This window comes from Eucyclogobius newberryi, unplaced genomic scaffold, assembly GCF_026437365.1.
Source record: "Eucyclogobius newberryi isolate DKJ021-1_F unplaced genomic scaffold, fEucNew1.0.hap1 SCAF_8, whole genome shotgun sequence".
Lineage (NCBI taxonomy): Eukaryota > Metazoa > Chordata > Actinopteri > Gobiiformes > Gobiidae > Eucyclogobius > Eucyclogobius newberryi.
Window position 1 is genome coordinate 39,708,993 of NW_027316500.1, and position 13,128 is coordinate 39,722,120.

Here is a 13,128-nt window from a genome sequence, read left to right on the forward strand (position 1 = left end):
GCTGTAGCACTCTGTGGCGCTCTGTAGCGCTCTGTGCTGTGGCGCTCTGTAGCGCTCTGTGCTGTGGCGCGCTGTGGCACTCTGTGGCGCTCTGTAGCGCTCTGTACTATGGCGCTCTGTAGCGCTCTGTACTATGGCGCTCTGTAGCGCTCTGTACTATGGCGCTCTGTAGCGCTCTGTGCTGTGGCACTCTGTGGCGCTCTGTAGCGCTCTGTACTGTGGCGCTCTGTAGCGCTCTGTGCTGTGGCGCTCTGTAGCGCTCTGTGCTGTGGCGCTCTGTGGCGCGCTGTAGCACTCTGTGGCGCTCTGTAGCGCTCTGTGCTGTGGCGCGCTGTAGCACTCTGTGGCGCTCTGTGCTGTGGCGCTCTGTAGCGCTCTGTGCTGTGGCGCTCTGTGGCGCTCTGTAGCGCTCTGTACTGTGGCGCTCTGTAGCGCTCTGTACTGTGGCGCTCTGTAGCGCTTTGTGCTGTGGCGCTCTGTAGCGCTCTGTACTGTGGCGCTCTGTAGCGCTCTGTACTGTGGCGCTCTGTAGCGCTCTGTGCTGTGGCGCTCTGTGGCGCGCTGTAGCACTCTGTGGCGCTCTGTAGCGCTCTGTACTGTGGCGCTCTGTAGCGCTCTGTGCTGTGGCGCTCTGTGGCGCGCTGTAGCACTCTGTGGCGCTCTGTAGCGCTCTGTACTGTGGCGCTCTGTAGCGCTCTGTGCTGTGGCGCTCTGTGGCGCGCTGTAGCACTCTGTGGCGCTCTGTAGCGCTCTGTAGCGCTCTGTGCTGTGGCGCTCTGTAGCGCTCTGTGCTGTGGCGCTCTGTAGCGCTCTGTGCTGTGGCGCTCTGTAGCGCTCTGTGCTGTGGCGCTCTGTAGCGCTCTGTGCTGTGGCGCGCTGTGGCACTCTGTAGTGCTCTGTGCTGTGGCGCTCTGTAGCGCTCTGTGCTGTGGCGCTCTGTAGCGCTCTGTGCTGTGGCGCTCTGTAGCGCTCTGTGCTGTGGCGCTCTGTAGCGCTCTGTGCTGTGGCGCGCTGTGGCACTCTGTAGTGCTCTGTGCTGTGGCGCTCTGTGCTGTGGTGCGCTCTGTGGCGCTCTGTGCTGTGGCGCTCTGTGCTGTGGTGCGCTCTGTGGCGCTCTGTGGCGCTCTGTGCTGTGGCGCGCTCTGTAGCGTAATCTTATCAGTTATCTTCTGCAGGTCCACCATAATCACCGGCTCTGTCCCGCTCCGAGTATCACCTGCAGATGAGTCTGATCTGAAGCTGGAACAAGCTTGTGATTGGCCAGGACTGCAGTGGAGCCTGGGCCAGGACGCACAGTGACCGATGCAGATGAAGCGCCGCCCACGTCTGGGTGCACAGGGACCGGCACCAGTGGGGAGCTAACGTTAGCTAGCTTGGGTGTAGCATTGCTCGCCTGGTTCTCGGCGGCGTTTTTCTTCTGTTTTTTCTTTGATACCTTTTCTAGCATTTCAAAATTATATAAATGTATTCTCATCCAGTATACTTTTTTTGATCAAACGTATTTTTGCGATATGAAGTGTAGCAAATGAAACCGTACGTGTCATAAAACCCTCCCCTCTCAGTGATAAGTGTCCCAGAGTGTGAAGCAGCGCAGGTGCTTTCTACAGGTAGCTGACATGTTTACAGATATGACCCGCACATGTGCCAGTCGAGCATTAACCACAGCTCCAAACCGGTTTAACAACCACTGTAGGTTCAAAACGCCCAGGTCAGGTCGGGCAGAGCCTGGTGTTGTAATCAGAGACATATGCACCAAAAAGCCCCTAAAGCTCTACAGTGTCCTGAGATATTTTCACCCCTGTATATTTTCTTTTCCCCCTATGTCTAATTATAAAATGATAAATGCATGTTATAGCAGCCTTGTGTGTAGATTGTGTTGAACTTAGATGTGAAGGTCAGGACATAGGACCCACTAGGGTTGGGTCCCAAAAAAAAAAGTTGTGGCAATATTCTTATTTATTTCAATGTTCAAAGCTTTCAAGAGCACGGACTTTCTCTGATCCTAAAATATAACACCTGGGCAGTTGGAAAAGAGGCTCCATAAAACTGTCTGCAAGTAGGCTAATGTTTATTAGTATAACCACTAGCATTAGCATCTGCTAACGACCTGAAACAAACAGCTCGGCCTCAGTCTGGAGTGAGTTCTGTAAGTCCACTGGTCCCCCCTGACCACAGGAACACATGTCTGGACAAACAGTCTGGATGTTACAGAAGAGGAATCCTGTGTTGGCCCAGCCCACAGTGAACATGTGACTTTTGTCCTCAAGATGGCAGTAGCAATGAGAGTGTCACGTGGCTTTGGACCCAAGAATAAAACCTTCCAGTGTTTGTGAACAGAACGTCTGCATTCTTTCAGCTGGTACAGTTCCATACAGGAGAGTTAGCATTAGCACTCAAACTATGAACAAACAGGGCTGTTTTAGCATCTGACAACCACTCGGTCAGACATGAGGAATACCAGAGCAGAGTGGCAGCGTTTTGCATAAATTATTTAGTTTAACAATTAGCTTAAAATTAGCATACATGCTAAGAACCATGTAATTAAACAAATCTACTGCACAATAATGCAACAACAACGTGATGGGACTGATATCAGTACTAGGCCGTGTGTGCAGATATTCCAAACCCATCACGTCCACCAGGTCTTCAGTGAGCGGCTGTCACCTTCCCCAGACGCTTCCTCCAACTGTTGTGACATGGATAGGGCCACATCTGGGAAGATCAGCTGATAAAAGTAAAACAAAGTAAGATAAGACAACGTTTTATTTGTCCCACAATGGGGAAATTCCAGTGTTGCAATACAGATTAGGTACAGAAGAAAATTAAGCACAGAAGTAAATAATAAACAGATGACTTAGATTAAAAAACACTCTTGTATAAAAACTCTTAGTATGTCACTCCTTGAAGGCTCTATTGCTCATACGCATTTAGTAAAGTCTTAGATACTGCACCATGACCAGGCTTTTAGAAAACACCCCGTCCAGGTACGGGGGCCGACCAGGCCAAATACCAGGAGCTTCTGCATTCTCCGGACCACGGCTCGGCAGCCAATCAGGCATCGCCGAGCCACCCCGAGCAGCTGCCTCTCTGCACATTTCGTCGACCAATCGGCGCGCAGCATGCAAATTCACACTGTAATGGCCGACTACTGTCAAACGCTTCCCGGCCCAATTTAATGATAATATTCCCTTTTTTTCTGCACCGCGAGGCCCCTGCACCGCGAGGCCCCTGGTCAATAACGGCGATCGCTCGTACAAAATGCTAAAATTCAGATGTTATTGACAAGCACGAGAGTCAGATGTACACGGTCCGATCTTCACCCCAGGGTTTATTCTCCTGGTTATTTTCAGCTCATTGAAAAAAGACATTTGTTTTCATTCCGCGCCATCAGAGCGTTTCCCGCGGACGCGCGCCGTGTATTTCTGACGTGACGCAAAGAAGCAAAGGCTACTGTCCCCCAATGTTACACTTAACAGGAGCCCATGTGTCAGGGGCCAGTCTGCAAATGAGCCTTTGGCTAGAGGCCTATGGACATGGCAATGCTCTCTGTTCTGTCCCTTTTTAAATAAATGAATAATATTAAACATCTTGATACAAATCTGTGAAGCCTGTGATGTTTAGGGGCCACTTTAGACCACACCTCTGTCTGTAACTGGGGGACTGCTTGAAATGTCATATTTTGTGACCCATATTCTTGTTTTTCATTTGCATTGAGAGCATTGGCTTATTAAAAAAATAATACTAAAATAAAAAATAACACTTTTTTGAAGCATTAAAGTCTGTGTAACAATAAACTGAAAGTGAAAATATGAAAACTGAAATAAATCCTGTGTAACAGTAAACTAACAATTTAAGACCAAGTTAGCGTTTTGTAAAAAGTCTCCGGACCAAATACCCCGTTACATTTGAATTAAATATACAAGTTTAATTCAAATTAAGTTTAGCTTTGCATATTGATGATGTGACTTACTTGTGACGTACTCCCAACTCTGATGGAAATGTCCTGCTCCACTTCCTGCTGTCTGCTCACGCTCCACCTGTGCTCCACCTGTATGATGAGCATGTGTCTGCTCACGCTCCACCTGTGCTCCACCTGTATGATGAGCATGTGTCTGCTCACGCTCCACCTGTGCTCCACCTGTATGATGAGCATGTGTCTGCTCACGCTCCACCTGTGCTCCACCTGTATGATGAGCATGTGTGTGTCTGCTCACGCTCCACCTGTGCTCCACCTGTATGATGAGCATGTGTCTGCTCACGCTCCACCTGTGCTCCACCTGTATGATGAGCATGTGTCTGCTCACGCTCCACCTGTGCTCCACCTGTATGATGAGCATGTGTCTGCTCACGCTCCACCTGTATGATGAGCATGTGTCTGCTCACGCTCCACCTGTGCTCCACCTGTATGATGAGCATGTGTCTGCTCACGCTCCACCTGTATGATGAGCATGTGTCTGCTCACGCTCCACCTGTGCTCCACCTGTATGATGAGCATGTGTCTGCTCACGCTCCACCTGTGCTCCACCTGTATGATGTGTCTGCTCTTGTCTCCTCAGGCGGCCTGTTCTTTGCTGAGCCCATGAGAAACAGCAAGTATGTGACCATGATGGACCCCTTCCAGATCAAGTATGGCAAAGTGCCCACTGCAGCACTATCTCTGGCCTCACTCATCTCTGAGATCATGTGGGTGACCGGGACCCTCATAGGCTTAGGTAAGAGAGTGCGTGCGTGTGTGTGTCTGTGCGTGTCTCTGTGTGTCTGCGCGTCTGCGCGTGCGCGCGTGCGGACCTCAGCAGAGAGGCAGCTGCTCGGGCGGCTCGGTGATGCCAGGTGCCTCACTGAAGCTGATGGAAATAACTGCACCACCAAAGTCCCAGTGGCTTACACAGAGTATGTACTCTGAGACGCTTCAGTTTTTTTACAAATGTTTTTATTTATTTTTGTCATTAATATATATATATATGTGTTAATGAAATATAAGTTCTAAAAATAAATTAAAAAAAAACATTTACTATGCAGCTCTGACTAAGAGATTAATTGTAGTAGATTTTGAAAAACTGTTAATAATCCCACAGGACGTTTGAGTGTTTGAGTGTTTTTTTATGCTAAAACCTATCCTTAAAAAAGACATTGTGACCTCTTGAATTTACAAAATATATCCACAATTTATATATATATATCAGTTATTGGCAGCAAGACAAAAATCACATATCAGTTGAAAATGAATGTCTTTTGTACCATCCCTGCTTTAAGTGTTGAGCATGGCAACCTGAGATCTGTGGTGACATTTTCCAAACAAAGAGTGCATGTCATGTGGTAATCCCTGCCATAATCACCACAGGGGATTATGTGTGATGTATGTAGAGAGTCCCACTGCAGGACACGCCCTCACATTCTCATACTGCTTTTATCAAAGAGATAGCACACATACTCAACCCAACACCAACACGTGGGAAGAACTGCTGGCATTGGAGATGGTTAGCTGTGCACTGCAGCAGACCCTTCTCATCACATCTGTATTTGACATGTAAAAGACCTCAGAGCACATTCAATCTGTGTTTTATACAGTCACTTTGACCAAAGTTTTGCCTCCACTGATTCCAAAGGGACAGGACTGTGTTAGGGTAACTTAAGGTAACATGGATTAAACTACAGTATTATACATCTGCAGAGCCTCCACATAAGCCATGTCCAAACTGTGGCCCTCTGACCGATTTATACTGGTCCCCCGGCTTCCTGCTAAGTTGGTTCGAAAAACAAAAAGTAGTACTTTTTACTGTAAATATTTTGATGTTCTTCCATCCTAATATTAATGTTCCAAATCTTATTAAAGGTGCCGATATGAGAGGGGCTTGCTAAAAATGTGCGTTCCAAGGATTTATTATTTCTTTTTTTACCCTAACTGTGTAAAACTGAATTTTGTCATTTTAAACGGCAATCCTTGTATTTTCTGAGCTCTGGTAAGTTTGTCATGTAGAACAAGGCAAACAGCCGTGAGACAGACTCGCTTTGGGCAAGTGGTCAGTAACTCATTACAGTAACAATTACTTAACACAACATGTTTTTTAAACATGAAACCTAGAACACGACCAAGAAACTAAAATAAAATTGACACAAGTAGCACAGTAACATGAATGTTGAATATAATGTGTGTCCAGTACTCACCAGGAGGACGCTCAGAGACAGCTGCAGGTTGTGTCCATAGCAGGAGTTTGAATGTCCAAGGACTGTACCGAGCTCTGAAGGCAATTGGGTTCTGTTGATGTTAAAACAGTCTGGAGTGTGCTGCCCAGTGGTTGGGGCGGAAGGGCACATGCCGGGCTACATGTGCGGCCGGCCAGCTCTAGTGGTTTGCTGCGTGTCCTCCCTTCTCTCATCCCCGTTTCACGCTGGGTTGTCCTGTATGGTGGGGTCTGCGGGCCAAGATTTTTTTATTTTTTTTTAAATCTTACTTTTAAAAACATAGCGCAATCTAATATTTTTGGAGCAACAGGACAGTCCTCCCAGAGCTGCCACAGACTGATGAGGACACGGACACTGTGACGTCCTACTGTCTGTGAGGACAGCATTAAACATCTCACACCAAAGTCACCTTCAACAACGACAAACTCTGGTTCACACTTAAACTGAGGCTGAGGCAGAAGGAGGCGGAGCACAGGGGCGGAGCTAGAGAGCTACAAAGACTTAGCAGAGAGGTGTCCAGAGCTAGATCTCAGTACAACACGTGTCTGAAGCAGCAGTTCTCCAACAACAATAACCCCGCCTCTGTGTGGAGTGGCCCCGCCTCTGTGTGGAGTGGCCCCGCCTCTGTGTGGAGTGGCCCCGCCTCTGTGTGGAGTGGCCCCGCCTCTGTGTGGAGTGGGCCCGCCTCTGTGTGGAGTGGCCCCGCCTCTGTGTGGAGTGGCCCCGCCTCTGTGTGGAGTGGCCCCGCCTCTGTGTGGAGTGGCCCCGCCTTTGTGTGGAGTGGCCCCGCCTTTGTGTGGAGTGGCCCCGCCTCTGTGTGGAGTGGCCCCGCCTCTGTTTGGAGTGGGCCGCCTCTGTGTGGAGTGGGCCCGCCTCTGTGTGGAGTGGCCCCGCCTCTGTGTGGAGTGGGCCCGCCTCTGTGTGGAGTGGCCCCGCCTCTGTGTGGAGTGGGCCCGCCTCTGTGTGGAGTGGCCCCGCCTCTGTGTGGAGTGGGCCCGCCTCTGTGTGGAGTGGCCCCGCCTCTGTGTGGAGTGGGCCCGCCTCTGTGTGGAGTGGCCCCGCCTCTGTGTGAAGTGGCCCCGCCTCTGTGTGGAGTGGCCCCGCCTCTGTGTGGAGTGGCCCCGCCTCTGTGTGGAGTGGCCCCGCCTCTGTGTGGAGTGGCCCCGCCTCTGTGTGGAGTGGCCCCGCCTCTGTGTGGAGTGGGCCCGCCTCTGTGTGGAGTGGCCCCGCCTCTGTGTGGAGTGGCCCCGCCTCTGTGTGGAGTGGGCCCGCCTCTGTGTGGCTCCAGCTTCTCACCAACTACAAGCCCCCCTCCGCAGACGACCGGACTGCTGGCCCCTGTCTTCACTGGCATTTTTAACACCTCCGGGAGTCATGCCATGTCCCAGCTTTAAGTTGTCCATCATCGTCCCTGTCCCCAAGAAGCCCCGGATCACTGGACTTAATGGTCATGAAGTCATTTGAACTCCTCCTCTCCACCTCAAGTCCTTCACCTCCCCCCTGCTGGACCCACTGCTGGACCCCCTGCAGTTCGCATACAGAGCTATCCTCCCTGCTCTGCTCCAGGACCTGCAGGTGGAGCACTGACTCCACCTGCAGGTGGAGCACTGACTTCCTGATGGATTGGAGGCAGTGTGTGCGGCTGGGGAAGAATGTCTCAGCACAGGAGTTCCAGAGGGCTGTGTACTTTCTTCCCTGCTCTTCTCCCTGTAGACAGACTCATCCCCGTCCGAGATGAGCCAGGTAAGGGTGGTGTTGTCCGCAAACTTGATTCGTCCGAGTCGTGGCTGGAGGTGCTGCAGTTTGTGCACAGGGAGAAGAGCAGGGGAGAAAGTACACAGCCCTGTGGAGCTCCTGTGCTTATAGTCCAAGTGTCTAAGACATTCTTCTCCAGCCGCACGCACTGCCTCTGATCCATCAGGAAGTCAGTGCTCCACCTGCATTCATTCATTTTCTACTGAATTTCTTAAGCTACGTACACACCGCAGACGCCTAATCGCGCCTGACGCAGAATTTGAGCGCTTGTACATTAGAAAGGTTTACGCTCCGGACGCGCGTTCTCGACGCCCCGGCCACTGGTGCGTGTACGGTGCGCTCGAGCTGTCTGCGCCGTAGAGGTGTTGTCGCATGAGCAGTGGAGTTGATGACGGTGTGGCCTTTCATTGTGTAAAATGGCGAATATCGAGAGCGTTGTTTTAACGTATTTGGTTTTCAAATCCCTCACACGGAGGCGCCGGGCTTAGTTCTGTCTCTGTTCCACCGTGAACACATGGTACAGCTCCTTTCTCCCACACACGGCCACAATCAGTCTTTCGTCTGCCATTGTTGAAGAGCAAGGAAAAAGTGGCGCTTCTTGGGGAATTCCACGGGGAATACCGGAAATGCGAGGGGTCACTGGAGCGTCAGCTCTGATTGGCTGCTGCGGAGGCTGCTACGCTTCAGCTGCAGAGACCTCAACATATCTGAACGCTTCGCGTAAGCCGCATCGGCCGCATCGGCCGGCTCATACGCGCTCAAAGCGTCGAGAGTGTAAGAAAACACACAAATCCCGCCGCAAAAACGAAGAAATGGCGCCGCGGATAACGCACTACGTGCTCGACACGCGTTTACATTGACTTTGAATGTAAACTGGAGGCTTCGGCCGCGGCGGTGTGGAAGCTGCTTAAGTTGGCTCGATGGGTAACCATCCGGGGGTCAATAGAAAAGCCACACATCACTCGTGCTCTCAGCCTCCTCCTCTGTGGCTCCTCTTTACAGCGAGTGTTCATTCTGTGTGGACCAGAGGCTGGAGGGTGCTCCCTGCACGAGGAGCAGCTTTAATAAACACCACACAGCCAAACGGGTCCAGATAGTGGTGCTCGGTCCAGTTTGTGTGGGCTCATTTCAGGTGTCAGTGGTCAGGTCGCTCCACATGCTCTGGTCCTGGTCTGTCTCTAGACTTAAGGCAGTGAGGGGGAGGAGTTTGTGTTCAAAGAAAATGGACCCTGAGGTTCAAAACTCATACTGTGGATGTGTTTGGAATAAAAGACCAACAAACACAGAGCTGTTCAACAGCCACATGAAAATGAGAGCCTTATTTAGAACGCTTAAATCACATTTTATTTAAATAAAATACATATTATAATGTTTAAAACAATACTAGGGCCTATTTATAATGGGATATTATTATTATTATTATTATTGATGATGATGATGATGATGATGATGATGATGATGATGATGATGATGATGATGATGATGATGATGATGATGATGATGATGATGATGACTATTAATAATTATGATCTTTCATAAATCACTGCCCCTGAGTGTTTTTTGGCATTCACGACTCCCCTACATCAAACTCAGAGTTTCGCCCCTGAAAGTAGTTACTTCAAGTCCAAAAATGACGGTAAGTTGTGAGAGGCTAAAATAGGAGTTGGTATGTCAGGGTCAGGCTCTTTGACCCTCCCTTCTCCACAGAGACGCTGCAGTGTAGGGCTGTGGAATGTAGCGAGAGGTCCAAAGCTATATTCAGACTGGAAACATTTCTACTGTGAAAAGGTTTACAGGCTTGTTTTTGCTCTCCACGTGTGGAGGCCTGGGATGATAATGCATTCATATTTTGAAAGATAGTTGGACCTAATTTAAATATCCGTACAAATACTTGACAATTAGCATTAGGGTTCCAGTAAATACCCAAGAAATATTGTAGAAAAAGGTTCAGTTGTTTCATCTGGACAAGCTAGATGTTTCGACTCTCATCCAAGAGTCATTGTCAATAAGCGATCGGGCCCATCGGGCGGGCCCTCCTGAAGTAGAATTATTATTTTTTTGTTTCAACAGAAACTTAATCTCTTTGTTTTCTAACAAGCTAGCCTCTTGTTTACTATCCGCCCTTTAATGGGCTATTAGTCTCTGCTTTGTTTTTGTGTGTCCCTGGCTCACTCACCCTGAGGACCTGATTAGCATCTAAATATCCTGGACCTCTCCCCTTTCAAACCATCTTTTCTCCTGCTTAAAATCTTCACCTCACCGTCTTCAAACGAGTGATTAGAGGCTTCAAGATGGAGATGCATGGCACTCTGAGGTCCTGAACTCCAGTGTCTGACGTGCTGATAGAGCCTCTTGTGTAGAGGCTCTTTAGTCTCACTATGTAACGCTCTTTACACTTTTCTTCACTGCATTGGACAGAATAAACTACATTGTTCTGTTTCTGTCTTGCATCTTGTCCTTAGGATGAACATGTTTTTGTCTTAAAGTGTTTCCTGGTTTAAAATAAACAGGGACTTCAGGTTGTCTAAAAATGCTCTGCATTTTCTCAGACAGTCCCGAGACATAAGGGATAGAGATGGTTTGAAAGAGGAGTTAAGGAGGCTATTTTTGTTAAAAAATAAAGACCTTCTTTAAACAGGAATGGAGGGTTAAGATTCAACCTGCCTGTAGTCTATAATGGAATCTTGAACCCCTGGAGAGGTAGAGGACCAGGACATTCGGATGCTAATCAGGTCCACAAAGTGAGTGAGCCAGGGACACACAAAAAGATAAGATATTCCTTTATTGTCCACACATGGGGAAATTTCATTGTTGCAACGCAGGTAGATCCAGAGGAAAAGGACAGAGAACTTATAGGAAGTTTAAAAAACACTCTTAATAGAAGAACTCTTATAAACAAAAACTCCTATAGACAAAACCTCATTTCTTAATAAGGTATAAAATAAATAAAAATAAATAAAATAAAAACAGCTAACGTAAGACAAAATAATACTAATAATAATGGTAAAATAAACACTCTATTTACATAAGTTATATGCACATGAATGTGACATTATTGCGTGTGAGTACGACAGTAATTGCACATGGTTAAGTCAGTATTGCACATGTTCAGGGCAGTGTTTGTTGTAGAGTGTGAAACGTCTCCTTCTCACAGCGAGGGTGGATCAGTCACTGAAGCGTCTCTCCAGAGAGGACAGAGTGTCCTGCAGAGGACATAGTGTCCTGCAGGGGACAGAGTGTCCTGCAGGGGGTGACACTCATGGTCAAGCATAGATGTGAGTTTAGCCAGGACCCTTCTGTCCCCCACCTCCTGCACCGAGTCCAGAGGACAGTCCAGGACGGAGCTTTGTCCAGCTTCTTCCTCTCCCTCTGTGATGACCACACCTACAGGAGCTGATGCACCACAGAGGAGGAGAAGGTCTTCAGGAGTGGCCCTGTCAGGAGCGGCCCTGTCAGGAGTGGCCCTGTCAGGAGTGGCCCTGTCAGGAGCGGCCCTGTCAGGAGCGGCCCTGTCAGGAGTGGCCCTGTCACTCCAAAAGACCTGAGTCTCCTCAGGAGGTGGAGCCGACTCTGGCTCTTCCTGTACAGTCTGTGTTATGAGTCCAGTCCAGTTTGTGGTTCAGATGAACACCAGGTCCTTGTATGAGTCACTCTCTCAATGTCCCGTCCCTCCCACAAAGGGCAGACTAATAACCCATTAAAGCAGAGGTCCCTAACCTTTTTTGCACCACGGACCGGAATAATGTAGGTTTTATTTTCATGGACCGGTGTACCAGGTTATGTCGCGGTCAGGTTAACTTTCGCGGAAGTGGGCGGGGCTTAGGCTTTCCATTCGATTCAGCTCGGAAGGCGCGTTTGTACATTAAGTGTACCATACCAAAAGATCTGAATGTGAGTAACATAAGGTACAGTTCCACGTGTCCTCACTGTTCTTCTCACTGAAGCTCATCACATAAATATGGCTAAAATAAGAATAAAAATTACGACTCACCACAGGCTGAATCAGTGGGAGCCCTGCACGTGTTTCTGTGCAATGAGACGCTTCCATCAGGACTGATGGAGAACAATGACACCCACAGTTTGTTTAATCCCAGTTCGCTCCGTAATTTTGTCTTGTTGCCATCACGGCACTGGAAGTAGAGCTCAAACTCTTGTAAAAGTAAAAACAGGTGATCTCGTAGCAGTTGCAGAATGCTGGCTCAGGAGACGTGTCCAACATCCTCGTCTGCTCCTCGTCTGCTCCTCGCTTGGTCTTTTCCCCTTTGCAAAAATGCTCTCCAAAGACTTTTGTTTTTCACTCATTTTCGCTTGTGGTTCTACTTTTGGGCAGCGTGTTTGATTCGACGCGTCCGCGATGACATGTATTATACATGTATAATACATGTATAATACATGTATAATACATGTATAATGCAGTATCAGTTGTTCTCACGCAGGACAAGAGCAGAGATATAATATACTTACATTATATTTAATGGATTTCATTGGTAATTTCCTATAAGGCTTTTCATGATATATCCACAGACGAGCTCATTAGTGTCATGAGCTAATTAGTGTCATGAGTGACAGGCCAAAGTCACGTCGGAGAAGATGCATCACTGAGAGATTATTTCCAGTTCTTGTGCGGCCCGGTAGCAAACGCGTTGCGGACCGATACCGGTCCCCGGCCCGGTGGTTGGGGACCCCTGCATTAAAGGACTGATAGTAAACAAGAGGCTAGCTTGTTAGAAAACAAAGAGGGTAAGTTTCTGTTGAAACAAAACCATTTTTCTTCTAGTTCAGGGCGGGCCCTACCACAGAATAGAATCTGAGTTCCCGGCCTAAGTTTGACAATGACTCTTAGATGAGAGTCGAAACGTTTAGCTTTTTCTAAAAGTCCAGCTGAAACAACTGAACCTTTTTCTACAATGGAACACTCCTGGATGAATGAGGGACACGCCCACATACCCAAGAAATCAAAAAGAAATGGCAAAAGGCTTATTTTTATGCTAAATGTCAGACATTGACCTTTAACTCAAGACACTGCAGACAATACAATCCATCTTTACTGGGAAAAAACAATTTGGCTCAACTAGATGGACAAAAATTGGGTAGAGTCACTTTAAGTAAGTCTTCCTTTTGAAGAATAAATGTATAATTGGTTGTACTCTTTAGGATGCTTGTGTGAGGCCATCACTTAAGCTTAATTGA

At 48.3% G+C, this 13,128-nt stretch overlaps 1 protein-coding gene across 1 annotated transcript in view; it reads left to right on the forward strand.

The window, feature by feature from the left end:
• LOC140350845 (high affinity choline transporter 1-like) overlaps positions 1-13,128 on the forward strand; it is a 58,912-nt gene that overhangs the window by 19,368 nt on the left and 26,416 nt on the right. Inside the window, exon 3 of the mRNA XM_072436356.1 lies at positions 4,557-4,712. Coding sequence (XP_072292457.1) covers positions 4,557-4,712 — 156 coding nt within the window. The remainder of the gene's footprint in view (positions 1-4,556; positions 4,713-13,128) is intronic.